Below are 26,934 nucleotides of genomic sequence, written 5' to 3' on the forward strand. Positions count from 1 at the left end.
GCATTGAATGTTTGCCTTATATGTGTACAATGTGATCCGCCCTGAGTCCCCTTCGGGGTGAGAAGAACGGAATATAAATACTATAAATAAATAAATAAATTTTGACATTTCTGGAATAGCCACTGTCAAGAGTAGCATTTGGGCTGCACTTTGCTCTCAAAATGACCCTGGATTATTTGATCTCTCTTTGTTCAATAGTCTTCTAATACAGACAGGACACATGAATCAATAACAACTGTTTCATTTATTTTCTTTTATTTCCTCTTTATTTATCTCTCACCTCTCACCCAGTATAAGTTCTAAGGTTAGTCATAAAAGGATCTAAAAACAGTGGAGAAAGGATTTTTTTTAACTAAATAAATAAGCTATTCTATGTGTTGTGTTTCATTCCTGGACTGCACAAGTCTTTGTGTCATCAAGTTTCTAGTCCTCAATGAGTAACTTCAGCTAGCCTAAAGGCAGGGCCAAGCTCAGGGATTCCTTTCCTTACATTCCAATGCATGTTTCCTAAAAGGCTTTGTCTTTACTGCCAGCCACTGTCTCCTTCCCCTTTTGATGACGTAATAATGGAATTCTATGAGTAAACTTCCTCTTAATTTTAAAATGCCCCAGGAAGGCCATGTGGTCTTCAACCATGCTACTTCTGGTTTCTTTCTCCCTGTGAGGACACATTTTGCCTCTCTGGAGGAAAATAATAATAATAATAATAATAATAATAATAATAATAATAATAATAATAATAATATTGATGACCCAAAATGCAAACTGTGCAAGGAAATCAACGAAACCATTGATCACCTCCTCAGCTGCTGTAAGAAAATCGCACAGACTACAAACAGAGGCACAACTACGTGGCCCAAATGATTCATTGGAACTTATGCCTCAAGTACCACCTCCCAGCAGCAAAGAACTGGTGGGATCACAAACCTTCAAAAGTATTGGAAAATGAGCACGCAAAGATACTGTGGGACCTCCGAATCCAGACTGACAAAGTTCTGGAACACAACACACCAGACATCACAGTTGTGGAAAAGAAAAAGGTTTGGATCATTGATGTTGCCATCCCAGGTGACAGTCGCATTGACGGAAAACAACAGGAAAAACTCAGCCGCTATCAGGACCTCAAGATTGAACTTCAAAGACTCTGGCAGAAACCAGTGCAGGTGGTCCCGGTGGTGATCGGCACACTGGGTGCCGTGCCAAAAGATCTCAGGCAGCATTTGGAAACAACAGACATTGACGAAATTACGATCTGCCAACTGCAAAAGGCCACCCTGCTGGGATCTGCGCGCATCATCCGAAAATACATCACACAGTCCTAGACACTTGGGAAGTGTTTGACTTGTGATTTTGTGATACGAAATCCAGCATATCTATCTTGTTTGCTGTGTCATAATAAAATAATAATAATAATAATAATAATAATAATAATAATAATAATAATAATAACAACTTTATTTTTATACCCCGCCTCTATCTCCCCAAAGGGGACTCAAGGCAGCTTACATGGGGCCAAGCCCGAATAAAAACAATAGCAATATAAAACACAACAATAGACAAGAGACATGCACAATTATAAAAATTTAAACATTAGCCAATAGAAACAAATGACATGAACTAATGGATTAAAACAGAGAGGTTGTAAAAGTAGACTGGGTAAGGTAGCTGCATTGACTTTTTTTTAAAACTTTTTAACCTTCTTTAGAAGATGAAATTTAGCACATCAGTTCGCTCCAAGACTTTTCTATCAAGAATGTATTTCATTTTACTTTAATATACTTCTTGAACCTAAAGAATGCAATCTTTAGCCATCCTAAAGGCTATTCCTGTTCACTACACATACGTTTCTGCTGGATATGGAGTTTACTCCTTGTAAAAAGGTAAAGGTTTCCCCTGACGTTAAGTCCAGTCATGTCTGATTCTAGGGGTTAGTGCTCATTTCCATTTCTAAGCCGAAGAGCCGGCGTTGTCCGTAGACACCTCCAAGGTCATGTGGCTGGCATGACTGCATGGAGCGCCGTTACCTTCCCGCCAGAGCAGTACATATTGATCTACTCACATTGGCATGTTTTCGAACTGCTAGGTTGGCAGAACTGGAGCTAACAGCGGCTGCTCACTTCGCTCCCGGGGTTTGAACCTGGGACCTTTCGGTACTCCTTGTACTCTGCTATATTTTGGTGGGATTATCCTAACTGAGAGTTATTTTTGAGCCTAACCACTCAGATTCCCCAACACTGGGCTTTAAAAGTGTTTAAAAATATTTAAAATTGAGAATAAAGAGGACAATTGCCTCCCCTTCTTGCATTGAAAGACCCTCCTGCAAAGGTTGCATCGCATTGCAAATGGGTTTCAGCTTCAAATTTGGATTAAAATCCACAGCAGATCCTCTGCTCCACAGGCACCAGCTCTTAATGCATAGCTGTCCATAATGTTGTTTTATGGGAATGCCATGGGTGCTCAGAAACAAAACCATGAATATTTGATGTCCAAGGAAAGAGACCGAGGGTGAAGCCTCTCTTTCATTGCTACAATAGCTTTGGGGTCCATCTGAAGGCAAACCCCTTTCGACCAGCTTTGCTCAGGAAGAAGACCCTGTCTCTTCCGGGTGGCATGTTCCATTGGCCTCTATGGGAGGCTCCACTGACACATGGCTGCCATTCATCCCTTTCTGTGGATCCTCAGTGCTATCCTCCATTGCTGTGGTGCCGTTGCTCACAGGACCCAACTGATGCTTCTTCTGCACTTGTTCAAAAATCTGAAGGACCTGAAGAGGAAAGCAAAGATGTAAAGAGCCAGCGGCAAAGCTTTTAGAGGAAGATGAAGGAGAAATGAGAATCTATATCTCAGTGCACTGTTACTCCTTTCCTTTGGAGGAGGAAGAAGACAGAGTTTGCAAAGTTCTTCCCTCTTTAGGAGATCATGGGGCTGGGGGCTTGTTGGATATCATCCTGGACTACGCAAGTCTCATCTATTAGTTGTGGATAGGTTAGACTGAGGGAAACCTCTCTATATGGCATGCATGGAATATAGATAGGTTTCCCTCAGTCTAACCCATCCACTACATAACTAATAGATGAGACTTGCATAGTCCAGGCAATCCCCTTCTTCAGACTGGACTGCTCAAGTCAATCAGAATCAGCATCTTCTTCAGCTTGTCAGGGCTCCATATCAACGGAGTGGGCACTCTACTCGTTTTACTCAAGGTGTTCTCCAAGGTGCTGATCCCAATTCTCGGTTAATCCCAGTGCCTTGGTGTAATGAAGTATGAATTTTTGGTTTATAGATGTTATGTTTAATTGTGTGTTTGTGTTTTAAAAGGGTGAGTATTGCAGTTATTGCTTCTCTGCACTCAGAGGCTGGTTGCCATGGAGAAGTAGGTGGAGCCAACTGCCGTTTTGATGAAGAAGTGCAGAGTTTAAAAAAGGAAGTCAGTCTTTGCTCTGATGAGGCACAGGGAAGATTGATCCTAAATTGAGGGGATCAAGGGAGACTCAATTGTTCATTTGAGTCAGATTAAAATAAGTTTGGTGACTTATTTTATGTATTCTGTGTCCTAGTAAGGAACAGAGAATCTGTGATTGTGTATTTCAGGGGTGACTACGGATTAAAAGTGGCAGAGTATGAAGTTCTGACTACTTTAAGTTAAAGAAAGACACTTTAGGGAGTTTGACTCATCTTATTCTAATACGGTAACTGTTAATGAAAGTGCTGCTAAGTGAGAATTGTAACCACTAAGCTCTGTGCCTGAATAAACTTGTTATTGTTCCTTCAACATCTAAGATTCTATCGCATACATTATAAACTAAGTTACGCTACCATCTTAAGTGAAGAAGAGAGGGGGAAAGTAAAAGGTCTCCTCTCTGAGTCTTTGGTGGCTGCATTTTACGCATTGGTGGCAGCAGTTATTCATAGCTCCCTTACAATTTGGTGGTAGTTATTAATAACCCTTTACACTTGGATAGTGCCATTAAATCTTGTCCATATATAGAATGGTTTACTGTCTAGTTTATGTGGGAGTCTTTATTAATGTGAGGAATGTCAGGGGTCCAATGTCCACTTTTCTCACTGCTACTGCTGCTTCTCCTCTTCCTTTTCCTCCTCCTCTTCCTCCTCCTCTTCCTCTTCCTCCTTCTTCCATGACAGAGACTTTTGGCTTCTGGTTGCCCTGGCTATTTTGCATCCCACAATCCTGGGCATCCTTGCAAAGATCCATGGCTCTGTCCCACCTAAAGCAAACCCATTGAATTGGCCACTGAACTGTAGAAATCCCATTGGCCCAGAGGGTCTGCTCTCATCTGGATTCATAGAAGGATTTAAGCCAACAATTGGGCTAGTGGTCAGTGTGTGCCACTTTCCATACCATATTTGGTCAAACCTGAAGGTTAGACATAGAAAGGTCAAAGAAGAAGAAAGAGTGTGACAAACCTGGGTTTTGGGGACGATGCCGACTCGGAAGAACCCAATATTCCCGCTCTCGATTTTGGTACAGTCCACCACTGTGGAGGCAATGTTCTCTGGAGAAGGGCCTGCGCATAAGACAGCATCCACCTGCAGAAGGAAGAGTACAGGATGGCAACCAAGGAGCTCTCTGTTGTTTCTTGGTTACAGATCAGTTTCTGTGTCTTGACCTCTGGATTCCTCATAGTGGCAGCTTCTCCAGGGCTATGCAAGAGGGGTTCCTCTCCACATAATCTTTTTTGGGTCACCATTTAAAGATTGCCCAATGGGGCTAGCTAGCGACTTCTGTGCCAGCATGCCAAGGAATCCACTCCACGGTTCAGTCCAGACAGCCTAGCTCTCCAAGGTGCTGAATCCTTTCCTGCAAAACAGTTTCAGCACCATGGAGAGCTCATTTGAATGTAGCCAAGAGTGTGGAGCTTACCTTATTGCCCAGCTTGGCAAACACCTGGTTATGGTGGGTGGTGTCCGCTTCTCCAGTGGGATTGGCAGACGTGACTGTAATCGGACCGACCTGGACAGCAGGATAGAAAGAGAAGGGGCCAATGTTGGCAGAGATGAAGTAGAACATTTGGTCTTGCAGAACATCTCCAGAGCAACAGTCTTGAGCACAGATCTGGCCTTTTGGCCCTCCAAAAGGCCAGATCTTTCTATATACGAGGGCTATCCAGAAAGTACATTACATTTTGGAATTAAAAATGAACAAAGTATAGGATAAAACATTTACCATATGCAGTTGAAAGCCAGACTCAAATACCACTTCTCAACATATTCCCCATTGAAATCTAGGCAGTTATCATAGTGATAAAAGAGTTTGGAAAGTCCTTCTGCACCAAACTTTGCCGCTTGGCTTGCGTCCTCAACCCTTCTCGCAGCTGGGCATGTACATGCACTCAACTTTTCCCCACGCTCGTCCTGGATCGCTCTTCTGTTTTGCAAATGCTTGCAAGGAAGGTTATGGCGATCGTTTTTTGGGACAGGAAGGGTGTGCTTCTTGCAAAAACTTAGAAGAGTGATCCAGGACGAATGTGGGAAAAAGTTGAGCGCATGCACATGCACAGCTGTGAGAAGGGACGCCCGTCTGGTTGAGGACGCAAGCCAAGCGGCAAAGTTTGTTGGGGAAGGACTTTCCAAATTCTTTTATTGCTATGATAAGTGCCTAATTTTCAATGGGGACTATGTTGAGGTGGTATTTGGGTCTGGCTTTCAACTGCATATGGTAAATGTTTTCTCCTATACTTTGTTCATTTTAAATTCCAAAACGTAATGTACTTTCTGGATAGCCCTCGTATATCTAGATTAGGTATGGGAAAACTTCGGCCATCCAGATGTTTTGGACTTCATCCCACAATTCCTAACAGCAGGTTAGCTGATAATAACATAAAATGGTGGGGAGAATCTATTTCCTTTTGCAGTGGCCGTAACACAACACCTGTTTTCCGATGCTCCGGCAAAGTGGACTAAAACAACTCTCCTTGATAGATATACACAAAGAGAAGACCAGGGTTCTGCTCACCAAGTCAATGAGGTGGGTGGTGACAGAGCAATCTGGGATGCGGATGGCAATGCTCTGTGGAGTGCCAACATACTTGGCGGAGTCCTTCAAGCCCAGGTAGTCCAGCCATTCCCCTAAATCAGAAAAAATGAGGTGAGAGTCGGCCGGCTCCTGATCCACATCCACTCCCAGGGAAAGCCAGGAGGAACCTCCCAAAGAGAAGGGCAACCATAGAGCACAAAGGAAGGCCCTCCTTTGTTCTCTCTCTTTCTGACCTCGAGGTATCACCAGGCTGATGGGCGAGGGCCAGGCGGCCTCCATGAAGTCCCAGAGGACGGGGCTGAAGAGTCGCTTGACCGGCTCCAGCTGCTTCAAGCTCGAAATCCAGAGAGACATGGGACGGTCCTCGGCCTGGCGCTTAGTGCTGGGGGGGGGGGGGGGGGGGGGCAGGGAAAGGAAAGAGTCAACCCACATAGAAGACGGAGTGGAAGACACAGCGGTGATACAACACACAGGCAATAGGGAGACCATGCCAAGGTGTCTCCTAATGGGCCTAAGAAACCAACCCACCAACAAACTAACTATCCCATCCATCAGCTTCCACAGCCTTGCTTTCAGTCTCTGCAGAAACCCAGCTGTGTCAACTGTTGGGAAATCATCCTGGACTACTCAAGTCCAAATGTAGTTAGATAGATGATACAGTTAGATTGAGGGATTTCTTTCCCTGTTTCCAAAGCATGCCTAGACAGGCTTTACTGTGTTTCACTCTATCCTGTTTACGTCACATCCCTTACTTTGAAGTCAGTAGAAATGTGAATCTCTAGGGACACTAACTTCCCATTGGTCAGAATGTCTTTTATGGCACCAATAAACTGGACCATGAGGCCGAACCATTTTGGTTCCTTTTTCTCCCTTTGTTCTTCTAGCTAACAAGAAGCATCCTGCCATCTCTCCTGGCAAGATGTAACTATGTAGATGTTTGTTATTTTTCCTTTCTTATTTTTCCTTAGAAACCAGTCTATAGTAGTCTAGACAGCTCCCAAACCTTTCTATCTACAATGGAGTTCTTTTTACCTGAATAAATACTTTTTGAACTTTTATTGAGACTCTGCAGTCCATTGCAATCCTAAAGGCTTCTCTTGCTCGCCCAGTTGCATTTGAAAGCTTTGCTTTTGCTACTCTGCTGATTTTGATGGAATCTCCCCCAGAGAGGGTTAAATTGAGTCTAACCGCTCAGAGATTACCACAACATCAACATCACACGTCCTTACTTGTAGGCTTTCTCCACAGCATCCGGACGGTTGCAGGCGGCTGCCAGGACGTAGACGGTGTCCGTGGGGATCCCACAGGCCCCACCTTGCTTCATGATCTCTGTAAGGACAAGGGGGGATCAAAAGACAGGTTCCCAGAACTACACTGGTGGAGTGCCTTGGCTTTTGCTGGCTCTGCTAATCTAAGCAATTCCAGTCAAGGAAAAAACGTAATCAGAAAAGTAACTTTTCCAACATTTTGTTTCAAGGCAAACCCCAGTAAAGGTTGAGCATCCTTATCCAGAAACCTCCTGTTCGAAATGCTCCAAAATCCTAAATTGTCCACTTGGGTAGCTGAGAGTTTGCTCTCTAATGGTACACAAGAGTTGTCTTATGAACAAAATTATTTAAAATAGTGTGTATAAAATGACTTTCAGGCTGTGTGTATAAGGTACAGTAGAGTCTCACTTATCCAAGCCTCGCTTATCCAAGTTTCTGGATTATCCGAGACATTTTTGTAGTCAATGTATTCAATATATCGTGATATTTTGTTGCTAAATTCGTAAATACAGTAATTACAACATAACATTACTGTGTATTGAACTGCTTTTTCTGTCAAATTCGTGTGTCTAAGGTACAGTAAAGTCTCACTTATCCAAGCCTCGCTTATCCAAGTTTCTGGATTATCCAAGCCATTTTTGTAGTCAATGTATTCACTATATCGAGGTATTTTGTTGCTAAATTCGTAAATACAGTAATTACAACATAACATTACTATGTATTGAACTGCTTTTTCTGTCAAATTTGTTGTACAACATGATGTTTTGGTGGTTAATTTGTAAAATCATAACCTAATTTGATGTTTAATAGGCTTTTCCTTAATCCCACCTTATTATCCAAGATATTCGCTTATCCAAGCTTCTGCCGGCCTGTTTAGCTTGGATAAGTGAGACTCTACTGTATATATGTATATCTACTGTATATATGTGTGCTTTTAGGATGTTTTTAAGATTTTTTTAAAAGATGTTTTTAAGATGTTTTTAAATTGATGATTTTAGCCGGTTCTTGTAAGCCACCCTGAGCCCTAGGGGAGTGGCGGCATATAAGTTTGAAAATAAATAAATAAATAAATACATAAATATATGAAATAGAAGTAGTATACGTATCCTGTTTTTGCCTCACAGCCAAGATAAATTAATATTGTGTTTAGACTTGGGTCCCCTCTCCAAGATATCTCATGATGTCTATTTCAAAATTCCACAAACAAAAACATGGAACACTTTTGATCCTAAGTATTTTGGATAAGGGAGCTTCAACCCATAGTTGTACTATTACAAAGAGAGGCCCAAACGTGGGACTTGTGTCCTTACCTGCCACTTGCTTAACCGAAGAGGCCTTCCTGGCCGGAAGGTGGGGGCATTGGGGGCTTCCTCCTCCGAAGCCACGAAGCTTCAGGATCGGCCTTCCGATGGGCAGCTGAGGCCGTTCAAAGGTGCCATTGACCATTGCAGAGAGGAAGCCGTAGAAGCTGACCAGTCCAAAGACGATGGTGACGGCAATGTCGTATCCGGCGGGGAGGGCACCCAAAGCATCCAGAAGGAAGCTGAGAAGGATGAGCTCGAAGGCCAAGACCAAGGCAAACCAGGAGAGAGCCAGGAAAAGTGTCCCGCAGGCAAGAAAGGCATTGAGGACCAGGAGGGAGACGAGGGTCATGGGGACGTGGGCCCCGCCGTGGGCCGTGCCATAGAACCCCCCGTACCTGGCCAGGCCCCAGATGACCCAGAAACAGCCATAGAGGATGAAGATACCGCTCTCCAACGTCTTTCCACGAGAGAAGGCCACAAAGGCACACAAGAGCTTCACAGCCCCTCCGGCCACGACCACACAAGGGATGACCACTGTGCTGAGTGGGGAGGTCCATCCGACCGTCATCGTGATGGCAAAAGAAGCCAATGTGCTGCCAGCATAGCCAAGGGCCTCCGCGTCTGCGTATTTGGAGTAGCCCAAGTACGGAGCATGAGAAGCCTCACCTTCCCAGAACTTGACAGCACCAAGGCCTGAGAGCCGAGACTTGAGCAGCCGCTCTCCCTGAGGGATGCGGACACTAGCCTTCCTGTTATAAAGATGGACTAGAGCCATGAGGGCCGAGGCCACAAAAATGGCTACAGAAACCCCTTGAGGGCCGCTGTCAAAAAAGCCATGGGGGCTAGAAGCCAAAGCAATACACCAGGCTACATAGAAGAGGAGATAAACACCGTCGACTAAGCTCTCGAGGGCAAGGAATATGGCCAAAACAGCAAAGAGGAGGGCAAAGGCCACGAAGAATGGGATGGGGAAGGTGGGCACTTCGGGCACATAGAGCAAGACCAGGAGGGAGTAGCCGGCCACAAACTTCAAGACGGCTGTGAAGCTGGAGAAGATGGCCAGGAGGGCATCCCCGGTTCGGTAGCAGGAGATGGAGATGCCCAGTTGGCAGAGCCCTCCAGCCCAAAGCCAAGGGACTTGACCCAGGGAGAGCTCAGCGGTCACTCCCAGGAGCCGGCAGCCAAAGACACTGGCTGATAGCAGGTTGAGGATGAGCCCGAAAGGGACCAAGTCATTGTTGACCGCATTCGACCCCTCCTTGGCCCCTCTTTCAGCCAGATTTGTGCCGGGCAAAACAACATCCCCCTTGCTGAGGAAGAAGAGGACCCTCCCCAAGCCGGCATAGCCCCCCACCAGGCAGACTGCCAAGCAGCCACAAGCCGATCCGGCCGAGCCAAAGGCGGCATCGTAGAAGGAGGCCACTTCATGGGCGCAGGCCAGGGAGAGGGAGAAGGCCACTGCGGCCAGGATGGCCTCTCTCTGGAGGAAGCCCACCAAGGCCACCAGAAGCAAGGCCAGGCTAAAGGCCGCCAGCCCCGGAACGGTTGCATTGCGGACACCGGTAGCATCATGGAGGAGCCCTTGTCCGGCCAGCACCTGAATGGCCCCATAACTGGCCCAAAGGACTGATATAGTCAGACATAGGGTGACAAAAATGGAGGCATTTTGGAGAGACTTCCGTATCCCTGTTAAGAGAGGAGGAAAGGATCAGCAGAGCAAGGAGGGCACAATGGAGAAGGATGGTGTTTATCACTTGGCTGGTGCGACTGGTGGGGACGAGGGGATGAGCCTTCTCGGCAGTGGCCCCCCGGCTCTGGAAGGCACTGCCAAAAGAGATCAGGCAATCCCCTACATTATCCAATTTCCATAAGGAACTGAAGACCTGGTGGTGTTGGCAGGTTTTTGAGTAATTACGAGGGCTATCCACCAAGTAGGTCACGTTTTGGATTTTAAAAAGGACAAAGTATAGGAGAAATCATTTACCATATGCAGCTGAAAGACACATCCTAAAACTACTTATCCAACATTCTGCCGGCCCGTTTATATTGGATAAGTGAGACTCTACTGTAGTAGCAACAATAATAGAGAAAAATAATAAATGTAATAATACCAATAATAATAGAGAAAAATAATAAATGTACCATATATTCTCGAGTATAAGCTGACCCAAATATAAGCCAATCAGGATCCTCACCCAAGTATAAGCTGAGGGGGGCTTTTTTAGTCTTTAAAAAAGGGCTGAAAAACTAGGCTTATACTCGAGTATATACAGTAATCCTAGTCGAAGTGCAACAACCGGAGCCCCAGTGGCACAATGGGTTAAACCTGACAACAGGTTGGTGGCTCAAATCTGGGGAGAGCATGGTGAGCTCCCTCTGTCAGATCCAGCTCTTCCTGCAGGGACATGACAGAAACTCCCACAAGGATGGTAAAACATCAAACATCTGGGCGTCCCCTGGGCAACGTCCTTGCAGACGGCCAATTCTCTCAGTTTCTCAAGCCACTCCTGAAACAAAAAAGGTGCAAGAACCCTTGGGTTACAGTTTCTTGCTTTTGCCTTAAATAATTTTTGAATTTTTTATTCAGAGTTGGTCATTGCTTTTTGTTAAGCTTCTGGAAATCTAGCTCATGGGTGTATTTTGAAACTGGTTTTATATTACTCTCTTAATAAACTTACTATTCTTGTTCACCTGTGTGATGTTTTGGTGAAAAGGGGATCAAGTAGGCAGCTAGGCTGCCACAAAAAGATAGCTGTTACCAGTCAATATGTGGGAAAGGTGAAGAAAAATCAGAATGACCTGGAAGTGTAGGAAGGGGAGAAGTGCAAGGCCATGGGAGGTAAAACAAGTGCCCCAAAACAAACCCTCAAACCCATTTCCTCACCTGCGTATCCGATGAGGCAGGAGAGAAAGAGCAGGAGGGTCCCAAGGGCCGTTTCGGAGAGCAAAGGCACCGGCCGCGTGAAGCTGTAGAAATGCACCAACAATAACAGGGCACCTGGAACAGAATTAAAAAATGGAAGGCAGCAGAGACAAAGTCATAAATGTGAAACTTTTGGGGTTTTTTTTTCGTGTCAGGAGCAACCAGAGTTGCTTCTGGTGTGAGAGAATTGGCCGTCTGCAAGGACGTTGCCCAGGGGACGCCCGGATGTTTTGATGTTTTTACCATCCTTGTGGGAGGCTTCTCTCATGTCCCCCATGGAGCTGGAGCTGATAGAGGGAGCTCATCCACGCTCTCCCCGAGTGGGATTCGAACCTGGCAGCCTTCAGGTCAGCAACCCAACCTTCAAGTCACAAGGCTTTTATCCCCTAAGCCACCGGAGACTCGTTATGAAAACTGGCTCAGCAAGGCCCACCCAAGAGATTTTGCCGGCTGAAGCATAGGAGAAGTGGAAAGGGTCCTCAAAGACCATCTAGTCTGACCCTCTTTTAGGACAGGATAGGGGGAAAGGGAAGGACCTCAAAGATCATCAAGTCTGATTTCCCTTTTAGGAAAGGATAAGAGTAAAGGAAGGGATCCCCAAAGACCATCTAGTCTGACCCCCTTCTAGGAAAGGATAAGAGTAAAGGAAGGGACCCCAAAGACCATCTAGTCTGACCCCCTTCTAGGAAAGGATAAGGGAAGAGGAAGGGATCCCCAAAGACCATCTAGTCTGACCCCCTTCTAGGAAAGGATAAGGGAAGAGGAAGGGACCCCCAAAGACCATCTAGTCTGACCCCCTTCTAGGAAAGGATAAGGGAAGAGGAAGGGACCCCCAAAGACCATCTAGTCTGACCCCCTTCTAGGAAAGGATAAGGGAAGAGGAAGGTACCCCCAAAGACCATCTAGTCTGACCCCCTTCTAGGAAAGGATAAGGGAAGGGGAAGGGACCCCCAAAGACCATCTAGTCTGACCCCCTTCTAGGAAAGGATAAGGGAAGAGGAAGGGACCCCCAAAGACCATCTAGTCTGACCCCCTTCTAGGAAAGGATAAGGGAAGAGGAAGGGATCCCCAAAGACCATCTAGTCTGACCCCCTTCTAGGAAAGGATAAGGGAAGGGGAAGGGACCCCCAAAGACCATCTAGTCTGACCCCCTTCTAGGAAAGGATAAGGGAAGAGGAAGGGACCCCCAAAGACCATCTAGTCTGACCCCCTTCTAGGAAAGGATAAGGGAAGAGGAAGGGATCCCCAAAGACCATCTAGTCTGACCCCCTTCTAGGAAAGGATAAGGGAAGAGGAAGGGACCCCCAAAGACCATCTAGTCTGACCCCCTTCTAGGAAAGGATAAGGGAAGGGGAAGGGACCCCCAAAGACCATCTAGTCTGACCCCCTTCTAGGAAAGGATAAGGAAAGAGGAAGGGACCCCCAAAGACCATCTAGTCTGACCCCCTTTTAGGAAAGGAAGGGACCCTCAAAGACCATATAGTCTGACCCCCTTTTAGGAAAGGATAAGGGAAAAGGAAGGGATCCCCAAAGACCATCTAGTCTGACCCCCTTTTAGGAAAGGAAGGGACCCCCAAAGACCATCTAGTCTGACCCCTTTTAGGAAAAGATAAAGGAAAAGGAAGGGATCCCCAAAGACCATCTAGTCTGACCCCTTTTAGTACAGGATAAGAGTAAAGGAAGGGATCCCCAAATACCATCTAGTCTGACCCCCAGGTTCAAATCCTGGGAGCGGAGTGAGCGCCCACTGTTGCTCCAGCTTCTGCCAACCTAGCAGTTTGAAAACATGCCAATGTGAGTAGATCATTAGGTACCACTCCGGCGGGAAGGTAACGGCGCTCCATGCAGTCATGCCGGCCACATGACCTGGAGATGTCTAGGGACAATGCCGGCTCTTTGGCTTAGAAATGGAGATGAGCACCAACCCCCAGAGTCAGACATGACTGGACTTTATCTTTACCTAAGGGTAAAGGAGGGGACCCTCAAAGACCATCTAGTCTGACCTCCTTTTAGGAAAGGGTGGAGAAAAAAGGAGAGACCCTCAAAGACCATGTACCTTCCCCATTTCGGCCCATTTCGGCACATGTTGCACCTTGCCTGGGTTCTATGAATTAGTCTCCAGTGTTAATATTGTATGTTTTATGTTGATTTTAACGATTGTTTTTACTATAATTGATGTTTTTATTGGATAACTGTTTTATTGCTGTGTTTTGATATTTGATTGTTTTATCGGGCAAGGCCCCATGTAAGCCGCCCCGAGTCCCTTCGGGGTGATGGGGCGGGGTATAAAAATAAAGTTGTTGTTATTATTATTATTATTATTATTATTATTATTATTATTATTATTATTATTAGCCTGACCAGCCTTTTAAAGAAAGGATAGGGGAAAAAGAAGGGACCCTCAAAGACCATCTAGACTTTGGTCGCCTTACCTGCCGAGATGGCGAGAAGACCCACCGACTGGTGCAGGGACTGGCCCCTGGCTGGGCTTCCTCGATCCATCCTCCTCCACTGACAGATGGAAGAAGGGTTGGAAGGAGGAGGAGGGAAGGAGGAATAGAGAGCCAGTGCTCTCCTCCTCCGCCCTTTGTAGCCTGAAAGGAGGAGAGAAAGAGGAGGGAGGGAAGGAGGGATGGATATGTTGACCAGTGTCCCTCCTTCTCTCCCTCCCTTTGGACCCTGCGGCCCTTCCTTTCCTGGAAAGGCTCCCAAGACGAACCCTATTGCACATTTGCCTGTTGGGGATTTTAACTTAGTGCAGGAACCCATGGTATCATCCTATCTATTGGGGAGGGGGATTGGAACATTGCCCCAAATATCCTGTTTCCCTGAAAATAAGACATCCCCAGAAAATAAGACCTAGTAGAGGTTTTGTTGAATTGCTAAATATAAGGCCTCCCCGGAAAGTAAGACCTAGTAAAGTTTTTGTTTGGAAGCATGCAGGATCGGTAAATGTACATACCATAGATTATTGTACATGGAAATAAAGATAGTAACAAGAAATAATAATAACTTTATTCTTGTATCCCACCTCCATCTCCCAGAAGGGACTCAGGGCAGCTTACACAGGGACAAGCCCAACAACAACATAAATTTACATACGAACAGAAATTTAAAACAGTAATTTAAAAACAGTATAGCAAAAAATATAATATGGAAATTCTTGAAAGGATTCAGTTTGGTTATGCTGGTTTGTGATGACAACTACTGTACAGTAGATAATAAATTTTCATTTTTAAAAAATTCAAATGTGAATTCTTCTTTGTGGAAAAATAAGACATCCCCTGAAAATAAGACCTAGTGCATCTTTGGGAGAAAAAATTAATATAAGACACTGTCTTATTTTCGGGGAAACAGGGTAGTGTGGCTGAGAGAAAGCCAGGCTTTGAATCTGCAAGGCCATTAAAGGCTAATCAAGCTGGCCACTTGCAACATTCACACCTGCCTCTCACACCCTGGACATCATTCCGCAGATACTGTGTATCAATCCCACTTGCCTAGTTTCCAACAAACCTCACAACCTCTGAGGATGGCTGCCATAGATGTGGGCGAAACGTCAGGAGAGAATGCTTCTGGAACATGGCCATACAGCCCGAAAAATTCACAGCAACCCATACATGGAATATGTTGCCTAGGAGTTAGGTGGAGTCTCCTTCTCTGGTTTTTTTTTAAAAGAAAAGGGTTAGATGGCCATCTGTTGGGAGGGCTTTGATTGTAGTGTTCTTTCCTAGCAGAATTAGGTGAAGCCTCTGGTGGCGAAGTGGGTTAAAGCCTTGTGACTTGAAGGTAGGGTTGCTGACCTGAAGGCTGCCAGGTTTGAATCCCACCCAGGGAGAGTGCGGATGAGCTCCCTCTATCAGCTCCAGCTCCATGTGGGGACATGAGAGAAGCCTCCCACAAGGATGGTAAAAACATCAAAACATCCGGGCGTCCCCTGGGCAACATCCTTGCAGATGGCCAATTCTCTCACACCAGAAACAACTTGCAGTTTCTCAAGTCGCTCTTGACATGAAAAAAAAAGCAGAATTAGGTAAGACTAGATGGCCCTTGGGGTCCCTTCCAATTCTAGGAGTCTATGATTCTAAGATGATGATGATGCATAGACTGGGTGGCCATCTGTCAGGAGGGATTGAATGGTGTCACCCCACCTGGCACTGGGTGATCTTTGGAGTTCTTCCAACTCAATGAACCTCTGATTCTATGATGATGATGATGATGATGATAGTGTTGCAGAGACTTTGTGGCCATCTATCAGGAGGGATAGAATGGTGTCATCCCACCTGACAGAAGAAGGTGGGACTGGATGGTCCTTGGAGTCTCTTCCAACTCAAGGAGCCTATGATCCTATAATTATTGTGTTGTCAAAGCATGAGTTGCTGTGAGTTGGCTGTATAGCGATGTTCCAGAAGCATTCTTTCCTGACGTTTTGCCCACATCTATGGCAGGCATCCTCAGAGGAAGTGAGGTCTGTTGGAAACTGGGCAAGTGGGGTTTATATACTGTCTGGAAAACTCTCAGCAATCTATTATTATTATTATTATTATTATTATTATTATTATTATTATTATTATTATTCTATTTATAGTAGAGTCTCACTTATCCAACACTCGCTTATCCAACGTTCTGGATTATACAACGCATATTTGTAGTCAATGTTTTTAATACATCATGATATTTTGGTGCTAAATTCATAAATACAGTAATTACTACATAGCATTACTGCATATTGAGCTACTTTTTCTCTCAAATGTGTTGTATAAGATGATGTTTTGGTGCTTAATTTGTAAAATCATAACCTAATTTGATGTTTAATAGGCTTTTCCTTAATCCCTCCTTATTATCCAATGTATTTGCTTATCCAACGTTCTGCCAGCCCATTTATATTGGATAAGTGAGATTCTACTGCAACACCATTTTTGTTCCTGGATTCTAAATGTCATTTCCTAATTGGTTCTATCATAAAAGCACGACAAATATTTATTAAACTGCCAAAACTTTTTTTAAAGAAATTAAGTCTCATCAATTCAACCTAGTTTGTGGCAGCCACAAAAACCAAGTTTCGGGAGTATAACAACTACAGTAGAGTCTCACTTATCCAACACTCGCTTATCCAACGTTCTGGATTATCCAACGCTTTTTTGTAGTCAATGTTTTCAATACATCATGATATTTTGGTACTAAATTCGTAAATACAGTAATTACTACATAGCATTACTGCATATTGAACTACTTTTTCTGTCAAATTTGTTGTAAAACATGATGTTTTGATGCTTAATTTGTAAAATCATAACCTAATTTGATGTTTAATAGGCTTTTCCTTAATCCCTCCTTATTATCCAACATATTCGCTTATCCAACGTTCTGCTGGCCCGTTTATGTTGGATAAGTGAGACTCTACTGTACTTTCAAAGTAAGGACCACGCAATTAACCAGGAAATAATACTATCAAACCGGGAACAGATTTTTTTTTCAAATTTTGTTGTTGTTGATTATGATGACTGGGAGAGACAGGACAGTGTCTTCCTACCTGTCAGAAATAAAGGGGTTGGACTGGATGGCCTTTGGGGACCCTTTCAAACTCTACGAGTCCCAAGATCCTTTACAGAAGGCAAAGGAGAGATGGGGGGACCCTGTTTGCAACGCCTTTTTCCCTTTGACCCAGTCCTTCCTGCCGAACCCCAAAAGGAAACCTGAATAAACCAACCCAAATCAGTCATTTAAAAAAACCCTCCGGGCTGGCAAAGCCGTTGCCCAACCGGTCTGGTGGTTTTGGGGGAAGTGGAAATTTCTTTCCTTCCAGTAAAAGGCTGGACCAAAGCTGAAGAAGGGGGGGCAGCAGTGGGAGGAGTGGCTTTGGGCCCATAAAAGAGCCTGAAGAAGGAAGGAAAAAAGGAAGGAGGGAAGCAAAGAGAGAAGGAAAGAAGCAAGGAGCCAAGCAGAGAGCAAGCTGATCATGGGCCAGAAGAAGGTGGCGGTCATCCTGTCCGGCTGTGGCGTCTATGATGGGAGTGAAGTCCATGAAGTTTCGGCTGTCATGGTGCATCTCAGCCGGGAAGGGGCCCAGGTCAGGAAATTAATAATAATAATAATAATAATAATAATAATTTTATTTCAAGATTGAACTTCAAAGACTCTGGCAGAAACCAGTGCAGGTGGTCCCGGTGGTGATCGGCACACGGGGTGCCGTCCCAAAAGATCTCAGCCGGCATTTGGAAACAATAGACATTGACAAAATTACGATCTGCCAACTGCAAAAGGCCACCCTGCTGGGATCTGCACACATCATCCGAAAATACATCACACAGTCCTAGACACTTGGGAAGTGTCTGACTTGTGATTTTGTGATATAAAATCCAGCATATCTATCTTGTTTGCTGTGTCATAATAAAATAATAATAATAATAATAATAATAATAATAATAATAATAATAATAATAATAATATCTGCATTCATTATTCACCAATACATCACATAGTCCTAGACCCTGGGGAAGTGTCCGACAGTGATCCAATGCAATAGCCAACATAGTGATCTTGTTTGCTGTAAACTCATCTTGTTGATTAATAATAATAATAATAATAATAATAACAATGTGGGCTTTCAAAATGCTCACCTGTGCTCTTTTGAATTGTGTTTTTCCTGCTTTAGAGGATTATTTGCGAGAGCTTGGCCAAGCGGCTGGGGTTTTCTTTTGGACTGCTGCTTCCAGAATCCTTCTAGCCAGTTGAGGGAGGTCAGACCAGATGACCTTTGGGGGTCCCTTCTTTTTTCCCTATCATTTCCTAACAAGGGAGGTCAGACCAGATGGCCTTTGGGGGGTCCCTTTCTTTTCACTTATCCAGTCCAAAAAAGGGAGGTCAGACTAGAAGGTCTTTGAGGATCCCTTCCTTTGCCCCCATCCTTTCCTACCAAGAGAGGTCAGACTAGATGGTCTTTGAGAGTCCCTTTCTTTTCCTTTATCTTTCCCCCAAAAGGGCATCAGCCTAAAACTCAGCCATTTAGCCAAGCTGGCTAGCAGGATTCTGGAGCTTTGTGAACCTCTATCCCTTTGAACCATTTCTGCTGTCTTCCCAGTGGTTTCACCTTCCCTGGGGCTGTGCACCTTAAAGGAAAACAGGAGCATAAAGCATAGTTTTGCAATATCTCTGCCAGACTTCCCTTCTCCGCAGGGAAGTTGTTGATGCACACTTAAGTGTGCAAAGAATTAAAGGAGGAGAAATGTCAAAATTGTAGATGAGAGCCTTATTGCGGCCTTACAGGCCCCATGCATGCAGCCCTTTGGGACCCTAGAAGCTCTTGAGTATATGTCTGAATGCATGTGTACATGTATATGAATGTGTTTGCGTGTTTGTGTATATTATAACTATTATAGGAGCCGTGGTAGCACAACGAGTAAAACCCTTGTGCTGGCTGAACTGCTGACCTGAAGGTTGGGTTACTGACCTGAAGGTTGCCGGTTCGAATCCATGAGATGGGGTAAGCTCCCACCTGTCAGCTCTAGCTTGCAGGGACATGAGAGAAACCTCCCAGCAACACATTCGGGTGTCCCCTAGGCAACATCTCTGTAGACGGCCAATTATCTCACAACAGAAGCAACTTGCAGTGTGTTCTCAACTCGCTTCTGACATGATAAAAATATTATTATTGTTGTTATTATTATGTTTATTTATATCCCACCTTTTCTCTCCGCAAGGAGACACAAAGCCGCTTACATTAAAAGCATTTCAATACAATTTAAAATCTACAAACATTAAAGCAGAATTTAATATCAATGATATTAAAAACTCACAGTTAAAATCCATAAAAATATATTCAAAGCTATGAATTGTTTTTGTGTATATATGCATGTGTCTGCGGGTATGTAAGTATTAGATGTACGTTTTTGTGGGAATATATGTGTGTATGCATTGTATATGTATACGTATGTGTTTACAGTATGTGTACGTATATGTATTGTATGTATGTTTGTGTGTATGTATGTGTGTATGTGTTTATGTATCTATATGTGGGTGTATGTATGTGCTTGTGTGTGCGTCTGCAGGGAAGGTGTTGGTGCACACTTAAGTGTGCAAGAAAATAGAGAAGGTCAAGCTCTTTCAATCTAGGTCTATATGTATATCTATTTTATTATTATTAATATTAATATTAATATTAATATTATTACATCCAGGCCGAGCTGTTTGCCCCCAACGTTCCACAGAAGCATGTGGTGAACCACGCCACAGGGCAGCCCACAGAGAAGGAGGAGCGCAACATCTTGGAGGAAAGTGCCCGGATTGGCCGAGGGAACGTGAAGGACTTGGAATTGTTGAATGTGAAGGACCTGGATGCCCTCATCATCCCAGGTAGCAGGACAAGAGCACTAAGAGCTGGCCATTAAGTGGGCTTCCAGGGTACTACATCCCCCAGCATCAAACACCAATAGCCTAAAGCAGGGGTCCCCAAACTAAGGCCCGGGGGCCGGATGCGGCCCTCCAAGGTCATTTACCTGGCCCCCGCCCTTATTTATAATATAATATTTTTATATCAGTTTTAATAATATAATATATTGTATATACATATGGGGAGCCCCGGTGGCGAAGTGTGTTAAAGCACTGAGCTGCTGAACTTGAGGACCAAAAGGTCCCGGGTTCAAATCTCGGGAGCGGAATGAGCGATCGCTGTTAGCCCCAGCTCCTGCCAACCTAGCAGTTCGAAAACATGCAAATGTAAGTAGATCAATAGGTACCGCTCCGGCGGGAAAGTAATGGTGCTCCATGCAGTCATGCTGGCCACATGACCTTGGAGGTGTCTATGGACAACACCAGTTCTTCGGCTTAGAAATGGAGATGAGCACCAACCCCCAGAGTCAGACATGACTGGACTTAACGTCAGGGGAAAACCTTTACCTTTTACTATATACATATGATATTGATAATAATATTATCATTTTATACAATATAATATTAATAATAATACCATATAATAGTATTAATTATATGTTATATATTACATATAATATTACAGTATAGTGGTATAGTTCAATATAGTAATATATAATGTTAATATTGTGCTATGCTAATAACATAATATATTGTATGTACATACAGCTGCTCTGAGTTCCCTTTGGGGTGAGAAGGGTGGGATATAAATGTAGTAAATAAATGTAGTAAATTAATAAATAAATAATTTTGGACTTAGGCTCGCCCAAAGTCTGAAATGACTTGAAGACACACAACAACAACAATCCCAATTAACCTGACTATCTCATTGGCCAGAAGCAGGCCCACACTTCCTATTGAAATCCTGATAGGTTTATGTTAGTTAAAATTATTTTCATTTTTAAATACTGTATTGGTCTTTCATTGTTATTGTTGTTGTTTTGCACTACAAATAAGATATGTGCAGTGTGCATTGGAATTTGTTGGGGTTTTTTTTCAAATGAGAATTCGGCCCCTCAACAGTCTGAAGGATTGTGGACCGGCTCACTGCTTAAAAAGTTTGAGGACCCCTGGCCTAAACTGTATTCGTCTTGGCAGTAGTATATCGTCTAAATATATCAGTGCACAATTCAACATCGGGTTCCATGAGTCTGCTCTAGTTGGGACCAACCAATGAGAATCGTCATGATCCATTGTTCACCCCAATGAAATATATTGAACAAATAGGGTTTGTTTACTTACCTGTTGACTCACGGTTTAACAATAAATTCCATAGGCTTAATATAATGAGTGCTAAAAGCAATGGCTTTGGAGTGGAGTGGGAGTAATAGTACTCTGTAACAAAATGTGACATATTTTCTGTTCCTGGTTTGAAAGTGTTATTTCCTGTTTAATTGTGCAGTACTTACTTTGAAAGTAGTTGTTATACTCCCGAAACTTGGTTTTTGTGGCTGCCACAAACTCTGTTGAATTGGTTGAAACTCAATGATGAGATATTCTTTTAAAAACTAGAGCAAAATGTGCTACAGGATGTCCCAAAGTTTTTGCAGTTTACTAAACTTTTTCCATGTTTTTATGATAGAACCAATTAGGAAATGACATTCATAACACAGGAAGAAATATCGTGTTACATAGTGTCATGTTATATAGTGTCGTTGTTTGATGGGTCATCTCCAATGTAGAACGAATGCAGTTTGACTCCCTTTTAACTAATATGGAGTCTCAGGAGTTGTAGTTTGGGGAGGGACCAGGACTCTCTTCAGACAGAGAATGCCTAGTAGGGGCCGGGCTGTGGTGCAGGCTGGTGAGCAGCCTGCTGCAATAAATCACTCTGACATGGGTTCATGAGTTCGAGGTGAGCACCCGTCAATCAAAAAATAAAAAATAGCCCCTGCTCGTTGCTGACCTAGCAACCCGAAAGATAGTTGCATCTATCAAGTAGGAAATAAGGAGGCAAATTTAACTAATTTACAACGTTGGAATGAGGAAGTGCTGTCACAGTGGATGATGAAGCAGCTGCTCCTCCCTGTGGCCAGAATTGAACATCCCCTCAGAAGAAGGTTAAATTGCCTCTGCATCTGTCTCTGTCTCGGTTCTATGTGTATATGGGCATTGAATGTTTGCCCTATATGTATATAATGTATATGTATACAATGTGATCTGCCCTGAGTCCCTTTCGGGGTGAGAAAGAAGGGCGGAATATAAATACTGTAAATAAAATAAATAAATAGTAAAACTACAACTTCCATGTTCGAACCATGACGGTGAAATTGGCAGCTGACTGTACTCAATCAGCAGTGGAGATGCGCCCTTGGATGGCAAATCCCACGTTCCTCCACAGGAAAAGTCTCCAGACAACATTCATCCCTGTCTTAGGCCACCAAAACATTTATTGAGGATCACAATAGAAGGAAGAGGGAGGCAGAACAGTCTCCAGGACAGTCCCAGCACACTCCCCTAAAGCTGACAGCCACCTTCTTTGTTTCCTTCTTGTTTACAGGTGGTTTTGGGGTGGCCAAGAACCTCTGCTCCTGGGCCTCAGAGGGCAAGGATTGCTCCGTCTCCAAAGGTGTGGAGGGTGCCATCCGGGCCTTCCATGCAGCCGGGAAGCCCCTCGGCCTCTGCTGCATTGCCCCAGTTCTGGCCGCCAAGGTCCTGCCGGGATGCGAGGTCACCGTGGGACACGACGCCGAGTGTGAAACGTACGGAGAGGGAGTCCTGGGAACGGGCAAGACTGGTTTCAAGACAGAGCCCTTTAGGAAGAGGGAACTACAGCTCCCATCGCTCTCCTCCTCACTGAATAGTAGAGTCTAATCCAAAAAGGGCAATTTCCCTTGGCTCTGCTCCAGGACTCCTGGGGACCTTGCTCTTCATGGCTCTTCTTTCCTGGCTTTGAGGCTAGCTAGTTCACAGTAAGGGGAATGTCAGCTTCTATTTCATTACTGGCAAAGACAGATTGAGTGTGAGATAGATAGATAGATAGATAGATAGATAGATAGATAGATAGATAGATAGATAGATAGATAGATAGATAGATAGATAGATAGACAGACAGACAGACAGACAGACAGACAGACAGACAGACAGGCTTTGGGTGGCCTTTTCAGGAAAGACAAAGAGACAGGTTTTGCAGACAGAAACGCCTTCTGGGATAATGTAATGAAGACTTGGTTTTTTATGGCTGCCACATCCCAGAAACACTAAACTTGGCAGCACAACCCCTCATCCATGCCTCTACGTTCATATAACAAAAAGGAAAGAAAAATAAAGTCCTAATTAGAGGGAGAGGAATAATTGTTTTTATTCAATTGCTGCCAGTTAGAAGGCTAAGCTCCGCCCACTTGGTCTCCTAGCAACCCACTCAGCCCAGGGGACAGGCCGAGTTAGGCCTCACTTAGGCCTCTTCCACACTACCTATAAAATATAGATTATCTTATTTTAACTGGATTATATGGCAGTGTAGACTCAAGGCCCTTCCTGTCACGCCCAGGCAGCGGAGCACTAGAACCAATACACTGAGGCCAATAACAATCTAATATCTTTATTAAGGAAATATTATAGTAGAATAAAAACAAATAGAAAATTTAGTCCAGCAATAGACCTTTCAGGGAAGGTCAAATATTGTCCAGAAATATATTGTCCAGTATTTAATATTAGAGTTCAAAGTGATAATCCCAAACCGAAACACACTACTTCCAAACAGAAGAGTGGGGAAAACGTCCAAAGTATTTCTAAAGTTCAAAGTAAATCCAAGACAAGAACTGGAAACAAGGCTAAATACTTGGTATAAGATGTAAAGCTGGAAACACTACGAGATAGTTCATGAAAACTTGGCAAGGCAAGGCAAGGCAAGGCAAGGCAAGGCAAGGCAAGGCAAGGCAAGGCAAGGCAAGGCAAGGCAAGGCAAGGCAAGGCAACTGGAGTTGCAGACTTAAAACGCAGTCCACACTAGGCTGGAACCGAAGTTAATCCTGAAGCTGATCTGTTGACTCCGCACGGATTCCTCGGTGCGGGGAACTTTTAACGAACCTCAATCTTCCTGCAAAGCAGGTGTCCAGAGCTTCCTTTCCCAAGGGAAAGAGAAGCGAAACACAACTTCATCCAGATGCGTTCCTCCCTGCAAATTCCCAGGGGAAACTTAGCTAATTATCGTCCTGTCTGACTGCTAATCTGGTGCTTCTCCTTGTTTGTTCTTTTTGACCCCGACTCGCCGCATAGAACTCTTTTCTCGCGAACGGGGGAGAGGCGCTGGAAAAAGCTTGTTCAAGGTCCGTTTTAATGGGCTCTTGGCAAGAATTGTCAACAACAGGCATCTGGAATGACTCCATCTCCTGCGGAGACGGCAAAAAACCCATGTTGTCGTCATCATGAGCCATAATGGCGCTGGGGTCAGAACTCCGAGGCCCATGGGACATCACACTTCCACACAGCTATATAACCCATTTATAATGGACTTAATGTCAGGGGGAAACCTTTACCCTTTACCTTAACCACCACCAGTTCCTCAATACTTTATTTCCCATACCACCATACTTCGCCACAGCAACACGTGGACGGGCACAGCTAGTACAATATAATTTACAATAATATATATTAAAATATATTGTATATGCATATAATATTAATATTATTTTGTAATACAATATAATACTAATAATACAATATAATAATATTAATTATATATTATATATTAAATGTAATATTACTAATAATATTACAATATATTTATATAGTACAATATAGTAATTTATTGCCAGTATTGTGCTATGCTAATAATATAATGTATGTAAATTTAATTTGTAAGCCGTTCTGAGTCCCCTTCGGGGTGAGAAGGGCGGGATATAAATGTATTAAATAAATAATAAATAAATATCTATATCTCAACTGAAAAGTTCTCTTCTGTCCCCCTTCTGATGCAGCTGGCCCTATGCCCAGACGGCTCAGGCGCTGAAGGAACTGGGCTGCAAACACGTCAACCGGAACGTGGGCGAGATCCATGTGGACCCCAAGCACAAGTTGGTGACCACCAGTGCTTTCATGTGCAATGCCCCTGTCCACGAGATCCACGACGGCATTGGGAAGATGGTCCGCGAGGTGCTGAAGATGGCCTGAGGAGGACCGGAAGCGACAGACAGGCCCCAAGCCACACCATCGTCCACAAACACAGATGACCCAGAATCTTGCCGCCCCTTGCTCCTATCGCTCTCTTTCGGCTGGCTATCCAAAACAAAGCATATTCAGAATGGGCTCTCTGTGGCCAGTTGGGTTCCAGTGGGGTTGAGCAGGGGTTTGGGCCAAGTAGACTCCCCTGGACGTCTTCCTTAAACCCAAAATAAAAAAGGTGTGCACAAAGAGACTGGCTGCCATCTGTGATCATTAATAAAGTGCAAAGAGGGGTCCAAAGGACGCAAAGCTGGGTGAGAAGGTTAATGCAGAAGAGAAGGTTGAGAGAAGACATACTGTATATACTCGACCCGAATATAAGCCGAGGCACCTAATTTTACCACAAAACAACTGGGAAAACATTGACTCAAGTATAAGCCGAGGGTGGTAAATTTCAGAAATAAAAATAAATACCAATAAAATTACATTAATTGAGGCATCAGTAGGTTAAATGTTTTTGAATATTTACATAAAGCTCAAATTTAAGATAAGACTGTCCAACTCTGATCAAATCATTATTCTCATCTTCTTCAATTTAAATGTGCTTATGTATCATTTTAATAATAATAAAGTAAAATAATGCATGTAGTAATAATAAATATAGGAAAATAATACATGCAATAATAAATAGAGTAAAATAAATGCAATAATAATAATAATGATAAGATCAGAGTGAAATAATAAATGTATTAATAATAATAAAAATAGAGTAAAATAAATGTAATAGTAGCAACAATAATAGAGAAAAATAATAGATGTAATAATACCAATAATAATAGAGGAAAATAATAAATTTAATAATAATAAGATCAGAGTGAAATAATAAATGTATTAATAATAATAAAAAATAGAGTAAAATAAATGTAATTGCAACAATAATAGAGAAAATGTAATAAATGTAATAATACCAATAATAATAGAGGAAAATAATAAATGTACCATATATTCTCGAGTATAAGCTGACCCAAATATAAGCCAACCAGGACCCTCACCTGAGTATAAGCCGAGGGGGGCTTTTTCAGTCTTAAAAAAAGGGCTGAAAAATTAGGCTTATAGCGAGTATATACAGTAATAGCCATGTATAAATATGTGAAAGGATGTCACGAGGAGGAGGGAGCAGGGCTTCTTTTCTGCTGTCCTGGAGACTAGGATCCAATGGAGCAAGGGTTCAAATGAGAAAAAAGGAGATTCCACTTGAACATTGCTAGGAAGAATCTCCTGACAATAAGAAGAGCTGTTCCACAGTGGAACTTTCTGCCTCAGAGTCTGATGGAGGCTTCTTCTTTGGAGGCTTTTAAACAGAGGCTGGATGGCCATCTACCAGGAGTGCTTTGAATGTGCTTTTCCTGCCCAGTATTGGACTGGATGAATCCTATGAATCCTAAAGTTGGAAGAGCCCCCAAAGGCCATCTAATCCAATCCCATTCTGCCTGGAAGACAGAATCCAAGGGGTATAAAATCAGTCGGAGCCCCTAGTGGTGCAGCGGATTAAATCGCTGAGCTGCGGAAGTTGCTGACCAAAAGGTCAGCAATTTGAATCTGGGGAGTGTGGTAAGCTCCAGCTGTTAGCACCAGCTTCTGTCAACCTAGCAGTTCGAAAACATGCAAATGTGAGTAGATCCATTAGTACCCCGCCAGCAAGAAGGTAATGGCATTCCATGCAGTCATGCCGGCCACATGGCCTTTGAGGTGTCTACGGACAACGCCGGCTCTTCGGCTTTAAAATGGAGATGAGCACCAACCCTCAGAGTCAGGCACAACTAGACTTAATGTCAGGGAAAAACCTTTACCTTATAAAATCAATAATAATGATGGAACACTTGGCAGGTTGTGGAGCAAAAGGCCACCGCCCCCCCGCCC

The 26,934-nt window shown here is 43.7% G+C and overlaps 2 protein-coding genes across 2 annotated transcripts; one reads left to right on the top strand and one right to left on the bottom strand.

The window, feature by feature from the left end:
• Positions 1-1,434: 1,434 nt before the first annotated feature.
• Positions 1,435-14,046, bottom strand: LOC100563185 (uncharacterized). Its single transcript, XM_003230111.3, has 9 exons — positions 13,923-14,046; positions 11,452-11,565; positions 8,574-10,253; positions 7,225-7,324; positions 6,229-6,377; positions 5,975-6,087; positions 4,883-4,972; positions 4,426-4,548; positions 1,435-2,764 (listed from the first exon to the last, which is right to left on the bottom strand). Exons 1-9 carry the CDS (start codon positions 13,990-13,992, stop codon positions 2,579-2,581), a joined length of 2,625 nt encoding a protein of 874 aa, XP_003230159.2. The 5' UTR covers positions 13,993-14,046; the 3' UTR covers positions 1,435-2,578.
• A 3,298-nt stretch (positions 14,047-17,344) lies between these two features.
• Positions 17,345-25,265, top strand: LOC100563377 (putative glutamine amidotransferase-like class 1 domain-containing protein 3B, mitochondrial). The gene is made up of 4 exons (XM_062963888.1): positions 17,345-17,554; positions 19,662-19,836; positions 22,412-22,613; positions 24,831-25,265. The coding sequence occupies exons 1-4, from the start codon at positions 17,444-17,446 to the stop codon at positions 25,021-25,023; spliced, it is 681 nt and encodes a 226-aa protein (XP_062819958.1). The 5' UTR covers positions 17,345-17,443; the 3' UTR covers positions 25,024-25,265.
• The last annotated feature ends 1,669 nt before the right edge of the window (positions 25,266-26,934 follow it).

Source organism: Anolis carolinensis, unplaced genomic scaffold, assembly GCF_035594765.1.
Source record: "Anolis carolinensis isolate JA03-04 unplaced genomic scaffold, rAnoCar3.1.pri scaffold_12, whole genome shotgun sequence".
Lineage (NCBI taxonomy): Eukaryota > Metazoa > Chordata > Lepidosauria > Squamata > Dactyloidae > Anolis > Anolis carolinensis.

Excerpts from the sequence above, each read along its gene's own strand:
- LOC100563185 (XM_003230111.3), bottom strand. The coding sequence starts at position 13,992 with ATGGATCGAGGAAGCCCAGCCAGGGGCCAGTCCCTGCACCAGTCGGTG. Across the intron at positions 11,566-13,922 it reads TCTTCTCGCCATCTCGGCAG|GTGCCCTGTTATTGTTGGTG; the intron begins GTAAGGCGACCA and ends ATTCTGTTCCAG. Across the intron at positions 2,765-4,425 it reads GCATCGTCCCCAAAACCCAG|GTCCTTCAGATTTTTGAACA; the intron begins GTTTGTCACACT and ends TTTCCTCTTCAG.
- LOC100563377 (XM_062963888.1), top strand. The coding sequence starts at position 17,444 with ATGGGCCAGAAGAAGGTGGCGGTCATCCTGTCCGGCTGTGGCGTCTAT. Across the intron at positions 17,555-19,661 it reads TCAGCCGGGAAGGGGCCCAG|GCCGAGCTGTTTGCCCCCAA; the intron begins GTCAGGAAATTA and ends TATTACATCCAG. Across the intron at positions 22,614-24,830 it reads CACGACGCCGAGTGTGAAAC|CTGGCCCTATGCCCAGACGG; the intron begins GTACGGAGAGGG and ends CTTCTGATGCAG.